We start from the raw sequence: 21,973 nt of genomic DNA on the forward strand, positions 1-21,973 counted from the left end.
TTACCACCCTACCAGCAAAGACGTACTGTAAAGCGATTTAGCGTTCCGGTACGATGCCGTGTAGAAACCGAAAGGAGTGTGGATTGTCATCCTCCTCCTAACAAGTTTGCCCGCTTCCATCTTAGACTGCATCATCACTTACCATCAGGTGAGTTTGTAGTTAAAGGCTAACTTGTAAAGAATATAAAAAAAAATAATAATAATTAGGCATCTAACACACAAAGGCTTCATTCGCACGAGAGTTTTTTTAACGGACGTTAAAAAAAGCGTTCAAACACAACAAATGCATTCCTAAGTAAATGTTCTTATTATGGTTCGATGTGACGTCACCGGGAGGTGCTTTATTATGATTCGGTGTGATGTCACCGGGAGGTGCTTTATTATGGTTCGATGTGACGTAACCCGGAGGTGCTTTATTATGGTTCGATGTGACAACCGGTACGTGGTCAGTTATGTCAGTTTGTAATGACACTACCACCGGACGCGGTAGAAGACGGAGGTCTTAGGTTCGAACTCTGACTGGGCCGACTGAGTTTCTCTTAATTGGTCCAGGTCTGGTTGGTGGGAGGCTTCAGCCGTGGCTAGTTACCACCCTACCGACAAAGACGCACCACCAAGCGATTTAGCGTTCCGGTACGATGTCGTGTAGAAACCGAAAGGAGTGTGGATTTTCATCCTCCTAACAAGTTACTGTACTTTTCCCTGATTTTTGATTTCATGCTAAACTTTTCTGTGGTGCCGAACAAGGTTTATTGACCTCGTGACTCTTGAAGACGCTAAAATCCTTTTTTTTGGCTTCAATATAGTAAACTTAAAGGAACGAGGTCAATTGACCTCGTTCCGCAGCGCGTTAACAAGTTCGCTACGACACTGACTTTTCTGTACTTTCCCCTGATGTGGTACGAGGTTTTTTGACCTCGTACTAATATAATCAGTGGTGCGATACGAGGTCCATCGACCACGTACCTCGTGAGGTCGTGATAGTACCTACGAGGAGGAGGAATTGACCTCGTCCCGCAGTGAACGTATTAATAAAAGAGACTGAATCTGAGATCACAGATCAGTCGCACTTATCTCGAGAGCACGCAAAGTCGATGCGTGCTCTCGAGGCACGTCAGCCGTGGGCTGCAGGGTTAGGATAAGTTATATAAGGCACGGAGGCTGCCTTAGCGGCCAGTACAAACAACCTTCGGTGGGCACATAACGTACCAAGTGCGCGAGAGTTTATATTTGGATACAAGTGTTCGCACCACACGGTCAGTTCCATTTATCTATACTAATATTATAAAGCTGAAGAGTTTGTTTGTTTGAGCGAATCTCAAGAACTACAGGTCCGATTTGAAAATTTCTTACAGTGTTAGATAGCCCATTTATCGAGGAAGGCTATAAGGCTATATATTATTTCCGTATTCCTACGGGAACGGGAACCACGCGTGTGAAACAGCGAGGAGTCAGCTTTTTATTTATAAATAGCGAATGCGTCCGCGAATAATCAGTGCAAGCTTTCATACCCCTTCCCTACCCCTTCCCTTTTATTTTTTATTTATTTATACTTTATTGCACAAAATATATCTACCAGACAACCTTTGAATTAATGTAATTAAATGCGGGATTATGCAACAAAAATAAAATTGCTTTTTTCCTACAAAAAAATCCTCTTCAATTTTTTAAATTTTTTCTGTCATAAGAACCTTCTGACAATAACAAACACATAAAAAAATAGTGAAATCGGTCCAGCCGTCCACGCGTGATGGCGTGACCAAGAGATATATGGATTTATTTATTAAGTCGGTTGAATTTTTTTCATTAATTTTTTTTTTTATTTAAATGTAATAAAAAAAAATTCAACCGACTTCAAAAACATAAAACATACTGACTAAACTAAAAAGCGAAAAATAATATTATTCTAAGTTCTACACATTAACTGTTGATCAGTTTGAAGGCGGTGCTAGCCCGATGATGTATTTATTCAAGCCATGTAAGAATATCATAATGATTTAGGTTTTTCAGCCACTGTTCTTTCATGTAGTTCCTTCAGAAACGGGTTAAATTAGTTTTTTCTTTTTTGAAGTCGGTTTAAAATGTATGGAACTAAAGTATACCATCATTTTAAAAACTTGTACACTTATCGAGGTTTGTGAATTGGTATAAAACTCGTGTGTTATCTTTACAAAACTGATAGTACAAATGTATGAGGCGCTGAATTTTTAATATAAGAAAAACGTTTTAAAATGTGCACATTCCAACTTTTTTTATTCAATATGTTCTACAAATCTTCATTATCAACCCATATTCGGCTCAGTGCTGAGCTCGAGTCTCCTCTCAGGATGAGAGGGGTTAGGCCAATAGTCCACCACGCAGCATTAAAAAAATTCTCTGATGTGCAGGTTTCCTCACGATGTTTTCCTTCACAATTTGATATTTAGTTTATACAAATCTACCACTGCTAATGGAGAATGCCAGATCCTGACCCAGTCCTGAACTTAGAATTTTGCGAAAAATGTAAATGTACTAAAAATATCAAATTTTTAAATAATTATTTTTTAATAAATTATTTTTACTGTTAAACTCCGGAATAAAAATTTGCCAAAAAAAGTGATTAAATCCATTACGTTATTTCCTCGTAGTAGCTACTGTTTATTGATTTTTTAAAAACCTTATTTCGACCTCGGGTTCGAGCCCTTTAGACTGTTTTTATTCCATTTTAATCACTTTAGGTTCAAAATGGCTAGAATCCAGAGCTGCGAAGTCTGATCAAAATGTAAAAATAAACTGTCATAACACTGTCAAACTGTCAAAACACGTAATAAACACCTCGGAGTAATTTGAAAATAATAAAATTACGCTTGTTTTAATGTATTGCATATGCCTGTGTAATTACAAAAAAATGTGCATTTTGTAAATGCACAGGCAAATGGCTCTATTTCATAATAAAGTGCACATTACTTAACCTTAAAATCAAACTTTAACTTAGATTTATTTTAATACACCTAGTTATATAGGGTTAAAAGGTAATATTTGTTTAATAGTACAAAAAATCCAATGAAATGATATATAATATATTGTTGCAAATTAATTTTATTTTGTGGGTTAAACTTCTATACATTGTCTGGCATTGTCCTTTACTAATGCAGTCATTTATATTGATTTGTTATTATTTAATTTTTTATAATAACTAACAGATAATGGCATTTTCTTATGCCTCGTTTAATAATACATTTTTGTTTATAGTTTTTTTCATTACTTTAAGTATGATGTTGAAGTTGAATGTCAAAAATATGTTAATTTAGGTAAATCATTGTTGTTGCATTTATAATTTATTTTAAAGTATTTATATGAATGTCAAGAATACGTTAATTTAGGCAAAACATTGTTATTTTATTTTTAACCGACTTCAAAAAAAAGGAGGTTCACAATTCAACCCGTATGTTTTTTTTATTTCTTTTATTTTAATGTTTGTTACATCATAACTTCGTAATTTCTTTACCAATTTTTTTGTTTACAAAATTCTTTTTTAAAGAGAATTCTTCCAGATTGGTCCCATTTAATTTTCATGAAAATAGTTTTAGTAAACCGAATGGATATACCGACAAATGGCGGTATATCCATTCACAATGGCTAGATTTTTAAATGGCACAGGCCGGTGTCGGACAGCAGCGACACCGGTGCGAGAAATCTGGTCCTGCGCTGATCAACCATGCCCAGCGTGGTCAGTATCAGGCAAAACTTTGTAGATGGATCAACAAACTAATACTAGCAACGCAGTGTTGGCCGACCCCCCACCAGGTCGACTGACGACATCAAGCGAGTCGCAGGGATTCGCTGGATGCAGGCGGCTCAGTATCGTGATGTTTGGAAGTCCCTACAAAAGGCCTATGTCCTGCAGTGGACGTCCATCGACTGATATGATGATGATAGAAAAAAATATTGGGGGTTTAATTGACTTGCCACCGAATTCTATCCGAGAAAATGTATATTCCTACTACACTACGCATATTACACTATATATCTCAAAGACAACTAAAAATATTTACCCTGCCCTGCATATATATTTTTGAAATATGTAAATTTGTAAGAAAAAATTTTCATTTTTACAAAAAAGTCGAAAACTCTTATAAACCACGGCGCTTCCGCTAAAAAAACGAAAATAAACTAATTTACCCTTTTTAGGTCTGGCTGGTGGGAGGTTTCATACGCAATGTCAATAAAAATTTACAATAACCTTCCAGACCGTATACGTAATGAGGAGAAAGATATTGCTTTCAAAAAGATATTAAGGGACTTTCTAGTCGAAAAGTGCTATTACACGGTGAATGACTACTTGAATGATAAATAAAAACAAAAAATAAAATCGGTCTCCCTATCACTCACTCGACAAAAGGCTACGCCCAAACTGGGTATCCATAACTTGCATTATGTAATAAAATGTAACTTGTATAATTATTATTATATTGTATAATGTAATGTGTGGTATTGCTTGATATTAAATAAATAAATAAATAAAAGACATGCAGCGTTTTTGATGAAAGGTGTAAGACGGCTTGACTATTATTGGAATTTTCAAAATTTATTATATACTAGTGCGGGGTCGCCATCCCAACACCCCGGGACCCCAACGTCTATCGGCTTCTCAGCTTCGCGACCCTTGAGCTTAATGACTTATAGTAATAATTCAATTCCGCAAAAACGGAATTGTTGGATTAATTTTTAAAAGACAGAGCTGTAATTATTTTAATTAATATTTTAGATCGTTATATAAGATAGCCTTGCAATTTAAACGTAACTAACAATCTGGATTCCAAACGACCTTCGCTCATCTGATTATTATTATTGTATGAAAAATGTTTTAAATATATATTTTTTAATTAGCACTTGACTACAATCTCGCCTGTTGGTAAGTGATGATGCAGTCTAAGATGGAAGCGGGCTAACTTGTTAGGAGGAAGATGAAATCCCCATCTCATTCGGTTTCTATAAGACATCGTACCGGAACGCTAAATCGCTTGGCGCTACGTCTTTGCCGGTAGGGTGGTAACCTCCCTCCCACCAGCCAGACCTAAACAGGCTAGTTGACACTTTTTTTGAATGGTCTTAAAACGGAGCATTTGACAAAAATGTTAGTTAACAATTAGTGTGACGTTTAGTACATCAAGTGTGTTAGTGACGTCACAAAATGGATGACAGCGTTTTGGACGAATTGAAAAATACATGATATTTACATTAAATTTTATAAGAAATCCTTAACTTTTATATTGATATCGACATATTTCGAATCCTTATTCCATGTGCTACGCGAAATTAATATTATTTATATTAAATTTGATATGACTCAACTACCTTATTAAGAAAACCTCAAACGGCCCAGCCCGTCTAGTAAATCCACCGCATACCACTGCGCCACGGAGGCCGTCAAATCTTAAAAAATTAAAATATAATTATCGCGAGTAGATTGCCTAACAGAGCCGCGATTCGTGATAGCTCAGTGGAAATGACCTCTGCCTTAAATTCGCAAGGTGTGTGTTCGAATCCGGTCCGGGGAATGCACCTTCAACTATTGGCCTAACCTCTCTCGTTCCGAGAGGAGACTCGTGTTCAACAGTGAGACGAATATCGGTTGTTTATGATGATGATGAGATAGACTAAAAAAAGCTCCTAAGTCAGACGTAAAACTCGACAAAAAATGTGGTTAAATTCAAATGGAAATTTTCGTTGCAGCTAAATCAACAGTACCACGAAACAACAGTTAAAAAAATAGTGAGAATTGATTACTTAATTAAACCAATATTATAAACGCAAAAGTTTGTATGGATGTTTGGATGTTTGTTACTCTTTAACGCCGCTACTACGAAGCGATTTGGCTGAAATTTGGAATAGAAAAAGACTTTGCTCTGGATTTTTTGAGATAAAAAGTAGCCTATGTTTACTTTTTATATCAAAAAATCCTTGGATTTATGAGATTTACGAAAACCTTATGATTTTGATGGTATGAATGTTTGTTACTCTTTGACGCCTCGGCTACTGAATCGAATCGCCTGAAATTTGAAGTAGAGATAGATTATAGCCTGGGCTAACACATAGGCAGCCCGGAAAAACCCATTAATCCCGAGGGATTTGTGAAAAACTAAATTCCATGCGGACGAAGTCGCGGGCGTCCCATATGTAATATATTCTTGTTTCGTCCTTTTTAAATTCTTTTTTACGTAGACGAGTTATAGTTTTTGAACAATTTTATTTTTATTTACATTAAGTTTCTTTAAAAAGTTCCATTTGTTCTGCAGCTGCTTTTTCTTTTGGTCGAGTAAAAAAAGGTTTTTTCCAAGTTCTTTCCTCCAAAGCGCCTTTGTTTTTTTTTTTGCATGAGTACGTATGTTGATTAGCTATTATTGTGCTATTCACTGCTAGATATGTGCAAGTCAGCGTCTTGACAAGTAAACTATGGTTTTAGTTAGTGTTATCATGAAGTAGTTTTTCTTTATTACCCGACTGCAAGAAGGGTTATGTTTATTGCGCGTATCTTGTATGTATGTTTGTATGTATGTATATATGTATGTAATATTCTTTATTGCCTCATATCTTCCAAATCACTGAACGGATTTACGTAATTAGGATATCGTTAGATTTGTCAATAACCCAAGTGTTCTTAGACAGGTGAAACTAAAAAAAAAATAACAAGACGAGACGGACTCCTGTTTTCTAATTGCTTTCTACACTTCTGGACTGAGCTTGTTTTTTTTCTTTTCAGTTTTTTATGATTTATGCAGTCGGGTTTTTTTATTTGTTTAATTAATTTATTCTTTACAAGTTAGCCCTTGACTACAATTTCACCTGATGCTAAGTGATGATGCAATCTAACATGGAAGCGGGCTAACTTGTTAGGAGGAGGGTGAAAATCCACACTCTTTTTAGTTTTTACACGGCATAGTACTCGAACGCTAAATCACTGGGCGGTACGTCCATGCCGGTAGGTTGGATAGAAGCAGGCTTAGTTTGCGGACGTTCATCATGAATATGTATATATATATATTTTTTTGTTGTTATCATCCGCGAAAAGCCGACGAACCCATGCGACAACGTCACCCAGGTCCGACAAAATACTCTCTACGTACGTTTCACCCCGAAACCGGAGCATCCTCAGGAGATGACTCTACAACGTGCAAATGCAAAGTTTGTACTTACAAAGCAACTTTGTAAGTACAAATAATAGACACAAGTTTTATACCAATTTACAAACCTCGATAAGTGTATAAGTTTTTAAAATGATGGTACACTTCAGTTTCATAAATTTTTTTGTACATTGGTAATTTATCCATAATTTTTAACAAAAATCAAATCTTTAACATCTTAATATCCATTATTTATGGCAAATCCTGTATAAACGCTTGTTTTTGATAATATACCTATATCTATATTTTTTTAAATACACCAAACAGATTAAGATAATTGATTTCTAAATATATTTTTAATTTTCCATTTATGTCCATGGTAACAAAGCTATTGGTGGATTAAAAAAAACTTGTATCGCGATGTTTTACAACAACATCGTGGTTATTCAAGATCATGTCCAATTAAAAAAAAAAGTATATAATTTAGTTGCGTACGAATTAACAGACGTAGACGCTCGTGAACATATTTTTTTTAAGCATTGACGCGGATGGATACTTTTTAGGGTTGCGTGTGTCACATGAACAAAAAAAAAAGGAGAGCTTGCCATAGTCAGACCTCCTCTTATGTCTGTCAGCCTTTTTAAAGTGAAAACTTCTTTAGCGGCGTTGTGTACTTTTATGGGATCTGTGAAAGGGTCACGTGACCCTTTTTTTATTATTTACAAGTTAGCCCTTGACTACAATATAACCTGATGGTAAGTGATGATGCAGTCTGAGATGGAAGCGGGCTAACTTGTTAGGAGGAGGATGAAAATCCACACCCCTTACGGTTTCTACGCGTCATCGAAACGGAACGCTAAATCGATTGGCGGTACGTCTTTGCCGGTAGGGTGGTAACTAGCCACTGCCGAAGCCTCCCACCAGCCTTTATATCAGGGTTTCTACGCGTCATCGAAACGGAACGCTAAATCGATTGGCGGTACGTCTTTGCAAGTATGGTGGCAACTAGCCACAGCCGATGCCACTATCAGATCACACCTAATCTTCTTTATCAAATCTGATCACTTACGATCAGATTTGATCGCAGTCCCTTTCTTTGTCAAATAATAAAAAAACTATTTACAAGTAATCTTTTTAACATAAAAATGGAACAGACTTCAAAGACGTATTTCAGTTATTTTGATTTTAACACAAAATTACTAATTTTTTTCGATTTTGATTTCGATTTTCGGATCAATTTGGAAGTGTACTCTTCTGAACAAAAACAGAATTTTCAAAATTGGTTAATAAATGACGAAGTTGTGAGGTACAGACATTAAAAAAAAGATTGAGAATCTCCTCCTTTTTTTGAAGTCGCTTTAAAATGACAAAGATCTGACCACTACACGCTCACAATGTGCAAAGTAATGAAGCAATTTATATGAACCGCAACGAACTAGTTGTTATAAGAGTAAGAGGTCAAACTTATTAAGTAGGTACTGTTTTTCCTTTAACTGCCACTAGCGCCCGCCCCACGGTTTCACCCGCGTAGTTCCCGTTTCCGTGAGAATACGGCGATAAAATATAGTCTGTGACACTCACAAACAACGTGACTTTCTAATGGTGGAAGAATTTACAAAATCGATTCAGTAAATCCAGAGATTAACCCTACAATACAACAAAGTTTATTAGTATAGATTTGCTTATTGTAAAAAATTTAGTTTTTCAGAAATCCCTCGGGATCCATAGATTTTCGGGATAAAAAGGAGCTTATGTTAATCCAGATTAAAATCTATTTCAATTCCAAATTTCAGTCAAATCGCTTCAGTATTAGCGGCGTTAAAGAGTAACAAACATCCAAACATCCATACAAACTTTCGCGTTTATAATATTAGTAGGATTAAGAAAATTCTCAGTATAGTTAGGATAAATACACGGAACCCTACAAAATGCGTATTCTGATCACGCGTTCGATTAATTCCATAGTTCATAAACATCTTTGTCATAACATAGACTTAATTCCGCATAGTCTCTCGACCTTGTGTGAGATGAGATGAATTGTAGCTTATTAAATTAACTTAATTAAAGAACTGGGCTATCCCAGTAGACATGACCTTGCTCTTCGATTCGAAAGGCGTAGGTTCAAATCCGGACCGGGGCATGCATCTCTAATACTTTTCAGTTGTGCGCATTTTGACGGCCTCCGTGGCGCAGTGGTATGCGCGGTGGATTTAATGACGGAGGTCCTGGGTTCGATCCCCGGCTGGGCCGATTGAGGTTTTCTTAATCGGTCCAGGACTAGCTGGTGGGAGGCTTCGCGGCTAGTTACAGTTAACCCGCTTTCATCTAAGACTACATCATCACTTACCATCAGGTGAGATTGTAGTCAAGGGCTAACTTGTAAACAGTAAAAAAAAGCCGTGAGTACTTAGTGAGCCCTGATAGCCTAGGTATAGCCCATTTTTCTATTTTATTTATTTTTTATTTTATTATTTATTTTTCAAACGGTAAAGGAAAAAACATCGTGAGGAAACCTGCATACCTGAGAATTTTCTAATTTCTCTGCGCCTTACCTCTCTCATTCTGAGAGGAGACTCGAGCTCAACAGTGAGCCAAATATGGGTTGAGAATGATGATGAGAATATGGGGATAAAATATAGCTAGACATTAACAAATAGAGTGGTTTTCTAGTGGTAAAATTTTGAAAATCGGTTTCAGTAGATCCAGAGATTATTCCCTAGGCCCATACATAGCCTTCGCCGTCGGTCCGGGTTATTATCATTAGCATGTGATAGTGATCAGAAAAAAAGTTCGAATATGAGTTAATAACGAACGAACTTAGTAAAAAATATAAAAATACCAACAAACGAGTAGGTACTTGACCCGCGTGACTCCAAGTAATCACTATATCATCTATCAAACATAAATTAACACAACGTCGTAATTTATACACACTTTAACGATGCACCTATGAACCGTACTTTTTTTTTTTTTAAATGAATATTTGCCATATCTTTTAAATACGACCAATATTCTCATTACCCTCCAATTAGGCGGGAAAGACTGTATTAGGAGTGGGTACGACAATAGACCAAAGGGCGGGGATCGAACCACCACCCCTCGGCGATGAGTCAGACCGCTTAACCGTTGAGCTATTGAGGCTCTATACCAGGGATGTAACGGAGGTAGTTTTATCGGAACCGAAATCGGAATCGGAGTTTTCAAATTTGGTTTATCGGAATCGGAATCGAAATCAGAATCGAAATCGGAGGCAGGGTCAGTTTGTTTAAGGACAAATAAAACATGATTTAAAGTCAATTCTTTTCATTTTTATTAGTATTATAAAATAAAAAACAACTGTGAAAAAAATTGGCATAATTCCAAATAAACAAAAGATAAAATTAATGTTTTTAAAGTTTAAATAAAATTAAAACCCAAAGTAGCGTGTTACATTACAATAAATGAACAAAAGCTAAAACAAATTAAATCAAAATGGACTCCAAAAGTAATGTATTGTACTTTATGAACAAAACCTTTGATGCTTTGTCTCCATCCAATCTATTTCTTAAAGAGTCGTAAATTAGGCTAGCACCACTAAAAAGTTGTTCGCTAGCTACCGAGCCCGGTGGACATGACAAATATTGCCGGGCAATTGACTGTAGGGACTGGAATTTTGTATTTCCATTTACTTTCCACCACAATAACGGATCATCACTAATACATATTATACGTTTTTGAACATGTATGAACCTGTTCTGCACTGGCCGTCGCGCGTCGCCCGCTTTGTTTCGTTCGACCTCCGATTAACATCCGATACAAAAGTATCGGAACCGAAGTCGGAACCGAAAGTGTAATAATAATCGGAAGTTCCGACTTATCGGAACCGGAATCGAAGCTCCGTTACATCTCTGCTCTATACTCTGTGGTGTGATAACATATTTTTTTTTATTCAATGACTAGCGGACGCCGGCGACTTCGTTCTTTTTTTTATTCTTTACAAGTTAGCCCTTGACTACAATCTCACCTGATGGTAAGTGATGATGCAGTCTAAGATGGAAGCGGGCAACCTTGTTAGGAGTAGGATGAAAATCCGCACCCCTTTCGGTTTCTACACGGTATCGTACCGGAGCGCTAAATTGCTTGGCGGTAACGTCTTTGCCGATAGGGTGGTAACTAGCCATGGCCGAAGCCTCCCACCAGCCAGACATGGACAAATTAAGAAAATCTCAATCGAACCCAGGACCTCCGTCTTGTAAATCCACCGCGCATACCACTGCGCCACGGAGGCCGTCGTGCGAAACTATGTAAACTTTCAAACCTTATTTCACCCCCTTCTAATAATTTACTTTATTTAAATCGTTCAAGTTTTGACTTGTATTATTGTAAAATTATTACTGGACTATATATCTTAATATACAGGGTGCTGGGGAGTATTTCCCATAACTTCAAGGTGTTGACGAATTCACTTATAGGAACCGACTGCATAAATGATTTTTTTTTTAAATAATAAATAAAAACTTTTTATGTTTTCATACAAAGTAATTCAAATAATTCCGATTATCCATGTAACACACGCCTTTATCTATCCTTGCATTTTAAAATACGTAAAACTTGGCTACGTCATAATTATAAGGATGAGTATACATATTTTAAGATTTAGCGTTCCGGTATGATGCCGTGTAGAAATCGAAAGGGGTGTGGATTTCATCCTCCTCCTAACAAGTTAGTCTGCTGTCATCTTAGATTGCATCATCACGTACCATCAGATGAGATTCTAGTCAAGGGCTAACTTGTAAAGAATAAAAAAAAAAAGATCTATTTAGAAAAGAAATATTATTTACCCCGAAAATTTTAATTTCAGAACACATGTTCCTTGGGCATTTTTAATTAATTTTCAGTAAAGAATATATAACCCCAGAGTTATGGGAAATTATCCCGAGCACCCTGTATAGATGCGAAAGTTCATTCATCACGATATCTCGAAAACCGCTTAACGTATAAAATTGATATTTGGCAGGGAGGTAGTTCGTAGGTACTAAACGTCCACTAACAACGGATTTTGCGAGAGGGCTGGATTAAGGAGGTCTAATTAACATAAAAATTGAACCGACTTCAGTATTTTAGTTATTTTGGTTTAAACACTAAACTACTAAACCGATTTACATAAAAATTTAATGGGACCACTCTGGAAGTATACTCTTTCAAACAAAAAAAAGAATTTTCAAAATTGGTTAATAAATGACAAAGTTACGAGCTAATAAACATTTAAAAAAACATACGCGACGAATTGAGATCCTCCTCCTTTTTTTGAAGTCGATTAATAAAACATGCCAAAATATTAATAGAAGGGGTGAAATAGGGGTTGAAAATTTACATCGGAGTTTTACGCAGACGAAAAATAATAATTTTACAAAGAAAAGATGAAAACGAAAATGACTAATGACTAAGCTTATTTATTTATCTTTTTTTTTTAAATTTTAACAATGGTATTCTAATAATATAATATAAAACACTATTAAAAATTTATAAAAAAAAAATTAACCCTCCCACTGCGGGACAATTTAGTGCCAAAGCAACCGGTGGTCAGGGCTCCAGAGTGAGGAACCTCCTAACAATACGCGCCGTCTCAAGAATCACTGCCTTCTGTAAAAACTAGCTTTTGTTATGATTCCCAAGACCAGTGATTTCCGTATTCACTGTTAATTTATTGCTAACTGATTAAAATTACTAACAATGTGTTGGTTTTCCATTTCCGTTAACCATTCTCGTTAACAATGTGCTTTACGGAATACGAAAAATGCGGTTGTTTTTGATTAGATGTTAATAGGGATGATGACAGTTTTTTAAATTGTATAAATTAAGAGTACGCTAATAGTTAAGCAATTTTATAAAAGTAACAGGGTATCTGCGATCATTACTTTCGGAGCTACAAAACGCCCCACACAAAATGGCACGAACTAATGACGTCGTAGGCAATGTAATGATCGTTAGATTTGTACGTGCGTACAAACAAAATTACTAATATCTTTGTTATTTGTGCGTTTATGTTTATAGTTCACATATTAAAAAATGTCACATTTAATGTAAGGAAGCTAAAACTGTATGAATTTTCATCTAACTACGATAACAGATTTTTAATAGATTTTGAAATTTAATAATCTCATTTATTTTGCAAATATCCAGACAATCTTTGCTTTTTTATTTACCCGAATGTATCATAAAAATCAACATATTCAAACCTAGTCATCATCCCCATATTAGTAAGTCACTAATAGAGCAAAGTAAGTCGCGCACGGGTCTCCTTTCGCCAGTGTGCAGAATTTCAATTTGTGACGTAATTGATTAATTTACTATGTCTTGGAAGTGATTAATTTTTTTACTCTTCTCGTCGAGTAATTAAGTCATGGCATAGCTATAAAAACTTGTTTGAGACATAAATACTGATGGTTTTTTCCACCATTTAATTCTTTGTTAATCCAGCGATTAGTATATATGGTTTTGGAACAGAAGGTTCTGGGTTCGAGTCTTAAGTCCCATAGTTTAATAATTTTGACAGTATATATTAGGACTATTATTTTATTTTAATTGTCATAATTATTTTGAATTAGATTTGTCTTAATCATTGAATAATAAAATGTTAAATTGTATAAGCTATTACGCATGTTTTCTTTTTTATCTGTTTGCTTATAAATTAGGATTATACATAGTCTATTTAAAATTTTCATACACCAAATTAATTAGTAGAAAGTATCTGGGTCTAATTTATATTTAAGCTATATTTGTAAACCTGCTTTGTGATGAATAATTAAATTATTATTATTATAAGTCGAACAGTGAAGAGACCGACCATTCCAGGCCCAGTATGTTACAGAAATAAAAAAAATATGGAAAATCCTTTAAAAGAAAATCTTACCAAAAATAATTGGATTTCTTTAAATGTGTGTTTTTGTTTAAATTCTGCATTTTATTATGTAGGTAATTGCCAGGGGCGTGCATAAGGTGTTGATCAGGGTATGTACTAACTGTGTAACACAATGTAATCAAACTGGGAAAATGTGCACTGGATTACCAAATAATTTGTTAGGGTATGCAGTGCTTTAATCTAATATATAAAAATAAGTCGGATTTTCCTTCCTGATGCTATAACTCTAGAACGCACGAACCGACTTCCACGGTTTTGCATTCGTTGGAAAGGTCTCGGGCTCCGTGAGGTTTATAGCAAAGAAAATTCAGGAAAAGGTAAGGGTAGGGTAGGCGTAGGGTAGGGTAGGGTAAGGTAGGGTAAGGTAGGGTAAGGTAGGGTAAGGTAGGGTAGGGGGTAGGGTAGGGGTAGCGTTGGGTAGTGGTAGTTGAAAGTTTACATCGAGTGTCACGCGGACGAATTCGCGGGCGTCCGCTAGTACATGTATGAAATGCACGCCACTGGTAATTGCCCATATTTTGATTATGCAATAATTGTCAATCAAACTGCAATTAAACCACTTAATAAGTGATATTATTATTTAATAAATTATTTTGTGTTGCGACAGCACATTTATTTACCTCTCGTGCCCTTGAATACCTCGCGACGCTCAGGATTCTTTTATTTTTATTTTTTACAAGTTAGCCCTTGACTACAATCTCACCTGATGGTAAGTGATGACGCAGTCTAAGATGGAAGCAGGCTAACTTGTTAGAAGGATGAAAATCCACACTCCTTTCGGTTTCTACACGACATCGTACCGAAACGCTAAATCGCTTGGCCGTACGTTTTTGTCGGTAGGGTGGTAACTAGCCACGGCCGAAGCCTCCCACCAGCCAGACCTGGACCAATTAAGAAAACCTCAATCGGCCCAGCCGCGGATCGAACCCAGGACCTCCGTCTTGTAAATCCACCGCGCATACCACTGCGCCACGGAGGCCGTCAAAAAACCTTCTTCTTTTTATAACCCTTCGCTTGCTCGGTATTGAATACGCGCACTCGTCGTAAAAATCAATTTTGCTGCCTAGCATAACAAATAAATATTATATTCCAGACAAAATGGCGCCCTCCGCAACAGAAACGACCACCATAACGGAGACCGAAGAAACACTTCCCAAGCTCGTCGCCCCCCAAGCCGCGCCCAGGAAATATGACATAGTCTACGTCAATCTGCTTACATTCGGCTACGCGCATCTCGCTACACTGTATGGAGTGTATCTAGCCTGTACCACCGCCACGTGGAAGACTTTGATGTTTCGTAAGTTATTTTTATGTACATGACGACGATGACGATATTGATGATAGTTTTGATGATGATAATTATGACAATATAGATAATAGTGTTGATGATGATAATGACGATGAATCTGATGATAGTGTTGATAATGATAATGATGACGATGAAGATGATGATAGTGTTGATGATGATAATAATGACTATGATGACGACGACGATGATGATAGTGTTGATGATGATAATGACGATGGATCTGATGATAGTGTTGATAATAATATTGATGATGATATAGATGATAGTGTTGATGATGATAATGATGACTATGATGACGAAGATGACGATGTTGATGATAGTGTTGATGATGATAATTATGACAATATAGATAATAGTGTTGATGATGATAATGACGATGAATCTGATGATAGTGTTGATAATGATAATGATGACGATGAAGATGATGATAGTGTTGATGATGATAATAATGACTATGATGACGACGACGATGATGATAGTGTTGATGATGATAATGACGATATATCTGATGATAGTGTTGATAATAATATTGATGATGATATAGATGATAGTGTGGATGATGATAATGATGACGAAGATGACGAAGATGACGATGTTGATGATAGTGTTGATGATGATAATGACGATGAATCTGATGATAGTGTTGATAATGATAATGATGACGTTGATAATGACGATGACGATGATGATGATAATGACGATGATGATCATAATGACAATGAAGATGATGATAGTGTTGATGATGATAATGATGACGACATTGACGATGATGATAGTGTTGATGATGATAATGACGATGAATCTGATGATAGTGTTGATAATGATAATGATGGCGATGAAGATGATGATAGTGTTGATGATGATAATGACGATGAATCTAATGATAGTGTTGAAAATGATAATGATGACTATGAAGATGCTGACGATAGTGTTGGTGATGATGACGATGACAATGATGATGAGTGGGCATAATGACGTGTTCCAGATCACACATTATTCATATTGGCGGCGGTGGGAGTGACAGCGGGCGCGCACCGCCTGTGGACGCACCGCGCGTACAAGGCCAAGATGCCGCTTCAGATCATACTGATGTTGATGAACTCGCTCGCCTTCCAGAACTCCGCCATACACTGGATACGCGAGCACCGCATGCACCACAGGTGAGAATAACACAATTACAAGCAGACACCTTGCAGTTTCACCTGTATATATTCGATTCCCGTGGGAATACAGGGATAAAATACAACTAATGACACTTACAATTAACGTGGCTTTATATTGGTACAATATTTTCATAACCGGTTTATTAGATCCAGAGCTTACCCCCTACAAGAGCTATATAGCGCTAAAGCTACGCATTCGTGTCACTATAGTAGTCGAGTTGCATACTAGATGGCGCTACCAGTAGTTTGAGAATAATTGTATCACGATGATGATTTTAACTATTACCACGAAAATTATTCATAACAAAAGTTATGCAGTGTGCTATTTCGTGGAGAGCATAGAGGAATTAGAAAATGGAGACGCATCTCACTCAAATTCACGGACAAAATTGTTTGTCGTTTTTTGAGGGCGACGAGGTAAACTCACACATCGAAAATATTCTATGTCAGACTATCCACAGATTAAATACATAAAATATTCGATTACTGATCGATGTTTGGCTGTTTCGTCAAAAGAATCGATTCATTTTTATAAATGAAATTTGATATAATGTTTTTATTACAAAATTCATATAATTAAGGTTTAAATACTTTCAAAAAAAACGTTGGTCGATCTTTTACAAAACTACAAGTTTTTGCCGTTTTTTATGCCATTAAACTACACAAACCGGCATTTTTAGGGAGTTCTTTACACGACGAAAACGATTACAACAATGAAACATCAATTCTATAGCAACAGTTTTTATAAACGCGTTAGATCACAGATTTTTGATCTTTGCCAGAGGAGTAACAGTTAGCGAGCCAGGTCCTCTTATTTAAATAGTCTAAGGTGGAGAGTGATCATTATGAACATGGCATTTCCAGGTACAGCGATACAGACGCCGATCCACACAACGCGACGCGCGGCTTCTTCTACTCGCACATGGGCTGGCTGCTGGTGCGGAAACACCCCGAGGTGATGCGTCGGGGCAAGTTCATCGACATGTCCGACATCTACGCCAACCCGGTGCTTACGTTCCAGAAGAAGTTAGTATTTTAACAGTACGTAAAAATAGCTACGCGCTTTCACCCGCGCAGTTTCAGTCCCCGTTAAATATGTAACACTAAGAAATAACGTGGTTTAAATTGAATTATGGAAGTATTATAAGCTATTTTTTATTATGTCCCGTCAATAATAACCAGTAAAAAATTTAATATAAATGAAAAAATATCTACGTAAAATGTATGCCGCCGAAACACAGCAAGTGACGTCATTCATAGAGATAACAGCGTGATTGGCGTTTGTTGTGATGTGATTATATCACGTCACCACAAGCGCCAATCACAAACCGACGCCTTGTAGCGAATGACGTCACAGTTTATGACTGGCGTTTGCGGTGACGTGATAAAAATACAGTTTTGTTTTATAAAAATATTACAATTACGAGATAATTTTTACAAATAAAAATGTGATTAGAGTTTCTAGGCATCTAAACTGCCTATATGCAAAAAATATTCTTAGTTTTGTACAGCAGGCGAGTAGCCTATTATCGAAATCGGTACAGTAGATCCAGAGATTTCCCCCTACAATACCACTAACTTCTGTGACTTGGTTCCACGTCGGAGTCGCTCGGCATTGTATGTGCACTATACAGAGCTACCGATGGCCGACAAGCGCACTCCCATTATAAATGCACGTTTAGTTAAACAAATGTGTCATGCCTATTACTCAGAGCAATTATTGTATAGGACCTGTCTCGCTAGAAGTCATTTTTCTGTCAAAGTATATGGTCAACGATCTTATGCTATTCTAAAAATTGTCTCAATAGTATCAATGTTTCATAGTTGTAATCGGTTCCGTCGGTTGAAGAGTTCCGTAAAAATATCTTTTTATTTAGTTAAATGCTGTAAAAAACGGGCAAAAACTTCTAGTTTAGTATAAGATATATACCGAATCTAAGCTCGTTTTCCTCAGAAAATGACAGATAAGTTTGTTCGTGAATTTGGGTGCGATACAGGTCCTTCTATAATTGGTCTGAGACCTATTAGGATAAAGAATAACACAATGTTTATGTAAATACAATCGCAAATAATGCTTTATTTTAGGTTAAGCTAGATTACCGTAAAAGATATTTAGAAGTCTATAATATAACACCTCAGATCAATCACTGAAAAATGTGGCAAAAGCAGAAAAATATACATTTGCTTTAAGAGTTTCCGTTGCGTGCACTGCGTAAGTAGTTGAACTTACGCAAAAAGCTTGTATGACGGAATTGTTACCTTTTAAGAGTATCATCTATACTAATATTATAAAGGTGAAGAGTTTGTTTGGTTGGACGCGCTAAACTCAGGAACTACTGATCCGATTTGAAAAATTATTTCAGTGTTAGATAGCCCATTAATCGAGGAAGGCTATAGGCTAAATAAGGGAACGGGAACCACGTGGGTGACACCGCACGGCGTCAGCTAGTATTAAAATACAATGCACAGTTTAAAAAATGTAAGCGAACAAACTTCGATTCTATTTTGTTTTATGTTTAACTTTCAGATACGCGATCCCGGTATTTGGCACCATCTGCTTCGCGCTCCCCACTCTAATCCCCATGTACTTCTTCGGTGAGACCCTCAACACTGCGTGGAACCTCACCATCATGCGCTACGTGTTCAACCTCCACATAACATTCCTGGTCAACAGCGCTGCTCATCTTTGGGGCAACAAGCCATATGACAAGAACATGTTAGCCGCTCAGAACCTCCCCGTCTCCTTCATAGCGTTCGGCGAAGGTTTCCACAACTACCACCATGCGTTCCCATGGGATTACAAAACGGCGGAGCTCGGCAACAACTGGCTGAACTTCAGCACCAAGTTCATTGACTTCTTCGCTTGGATCGGCTGGGCGTACGACCTGAAGGAGGTGCCTCTAGAGGTAGCGCGAGCAAGGGCCGAGAGGACGGGCGACGGGAGCAACTTGTGGGGCTTTCGAGACAAGACTGAGTGAAGCATGTGATGATCGGCTAGTTGACAGTTGTAGCAATTCTTTCCCATTATGACTTCGCATGGTGCATATTGCCAGTCTTCAAGTAATAAGTTTTATAACACATAAGCTCGTAAAGTGTCTCTTATTTCACCAATTACAGTATCGTAATGTGCCTCATTACGCACTTGTAATGTAATGTAAAACGCACCGTTTATCATCCGTTTAAAAACGAACGGTCCTATTTTTTTAATCTTAGCAAAAAGTTTTTATGTCACCAAGGCGGAACGAGGCATCTGAGCCGAGAAACGGAGAAATATTAACCAACAGGAATGCAGAACATCTCCGCTCCTCCTAAGTGGACAGGGACTTGCGAGCTTGTTTAGAGATTCATATAAAAAGAAGATAGTCTGCAACTCCTCTTCGCATTACTTTCTTAATTCGCTCCGCAAGGCCCTCCTATCATAATGGCGTCCAATAATGGACATTTTTTATTATTATTATTATTTTAAACATGTTTGTAAGTTATATGAAATTATAAAATTGGTATATTTCTGAAAACTGTCAAGTAGCCAATTAAGTATTTGAGGATTTATTAGGCTGTTATTATTTGTGGGTCACCTTGGAACCTACGAATTTAAATAGGTACCCTTTGATTTGAAATAGGTAAATTTGAGTATTCTGGGTGAATGTGCAATAATATAGTGGGAACGTAAGATCTCCACAGTAAACCTATAGGCCTAACATGCAAGACAGGAGATATTATCTCTATTAGAGAAAAAAAGTGCGTGTCACTGTGGGAACGACTTGCGATTTAAGGCGTTCATCGTGCGGTCGGCATCAGTATACTCGTGGCGTTCGAGCCGTCCCCATCTCTTGTTGTATAATTCTTTACGAGTTACTTGGGATAGGCGGGGAGAGTGACTTGAGTGGAAAAGAGGAGTGTTGGTTAACTTAAAGACGTATTTAACCCTACACACAACGTTCACAAGTGCGTGACTCCGCTCAAGGTCATTCTCAGCCATTCTAGGGTCTTATTTTTAATTAAGTTGCCCTGACAAATATTGTGAATCCTACCCTTTGTTCGACATTGGCTTTTTTATTGTTTGTAAACCACTTTAGAGAATGGTAAAAATATAATAATATCTCTAACAGTTTATACGCGGCTGATTTCTTTTTTACTAGTGGACCCGATCACGCTTCGCTTTGACTTATGGGCGCTTATTCCCTACCCCTAACCCTTCCTTACCTTACCCTACCACTACCCCTACCCTACCCTTACCCTATTAGTTTGGTATCACGATTCCGGCACTATTGGTTGACTATATATCTTTCTCTTTTTCACGAGATATAATATGTCGTAGAGAGCTGCTAGGCTAAACTAGGCAAGATGAATCCCTCGGATTTGGGCTCATTAGAGTAAGTATTAGTTATATGATTTACATAGAAACTTGTTAAAACTAAGTTCTATTTCTCGGCTTAGTAAATCGTCACGCAATGAAAAAGCGTTACGTCAACATTACGGCAACCCATCCCTCTCTATCTCACTGTCTCTTTCTATATACGGTTGTATGTGTGTGTGTAGTGTGTCCGAACATTTTTTTCTGAAATGAAAATATTTAATGAAATCTAAATTATTGATTTAAATACTTATTGTGCTTTAAAAAATTGTATGAAAATATTAATACATAACAGAAAAACACAAAAAGAAGGTGAGAGTGAATAAGAGAGAGAGATAAACGAGGGCTGTGCTTACGAACTGACGAACTGTCTTAAATATAATAATTATAAAAATTAATGGCCTTTTATTTCATAATACTTAATTTTACATTTCAAATGTTATTTTTTTTACAAATATACTTAATAACTCATCTACACAAATATTATAAAGAAGAAAGATTGGTATTTTCGTATGTAACTAATTAACTCCAAAACCACCGGACTTGAATAACTCTTTCAACAATAGAAAGCAACATATTTATCAGGTAGAAAAATATGCTATTATAAGAAATAGTAGTCTGAGACGGACATGACGTCGTTCGATCTCGTGTTGGCGCGTGCCTGCATTTCTAGGTGACGCGACTCGTTTCCATAAAGAGTAGGGAGTTAGAGCTTACCAATAAAATGCTGCACTCCTAGAGAAGTCGGTAGAGTAATAAAAGAACTTGAACTTCACAAAGCACCGGGATACTGTTTAATAACGGCGGAGGTATTATTACAACTTCCAAGAAAAGCGAATGTGTTTGTGATTCAACTTTTTATTGGTATCTTGAGAATATCCCACTACCCGTCTATTTGGAAAAGGAGATGGTCCATAACAAGTCCACTCTTGTACCCCGTATCATTAAAATTTAAAAAATACAAGGATTTTATTAAAATTTATTAAAGTGAATAAATCTAACGAAATAAAAAAGAAATAAATAAAATAAAAACCCAAGTTTTTGAGTTATACCAAGATGGCGCCCATAGTGCAACTATGAAATGACAATTGACAGCAAACGTCAAATCGATTACTGCATTGAAAACGTCATCTATCCGCCATT

The 21,973-nt window shown here is 36.7% G+C and overlaps 2 protein-coding genes across 2 annotated transcripts in view; one reads left to right on the forward strand and one right to left on the reverse strand.

Moving 5' to 3' along the window:
* The window catches only part of LOC112050811 (poly [ADP-ribose] polymerase tankyrase), a 104,838-nt gene that overhangs the window by 46,732 nt on the left and 36,133 nt on the right, over window positions 1-21,973 (reverse strand). The gene's annotated exons all lie outside the window — the stretch shown is intronic.
* Window positions 1,056-20,589, forward strand: LOC112050800 (acyl-CoA Delta(11) desaturase-like). The gene is made up of 5 exons (XM_052889652.1): window positions 1,056-1,256; window positions 15,098-15,301; window positions 16,299-16,473; window positions 17,341-17,502; window positions 19,004-20,589. The coding sequence occupies exons 2-5, from the start codon at window positions 15,103-15,105 to the stop codon at window positions 19,452-19,454; spliced, it is 987 nt and encodes a 328-aa protein (XP_052745612.1). The 5' UTR covers window positions 1,056-1,256; window positions 15,098-15,102; the 3' UTR covers window positions 19,455-20,589.

Source organism: Bicyclus anynana, chromosome 26 (assembly GCF_947172395.1).
Source record: "Bicyclus anynana chromosome 26, ilBicAnyn1.1, whole genome shotgun sequence".
Classification (NCBI taxonomy): domain Eukaryota; kingdom Metazoa; phylum Arthropoda; class Insecta; order Lepidoptera; family Nymphalidae; genus Bicyclus; species Bicyclus anynana.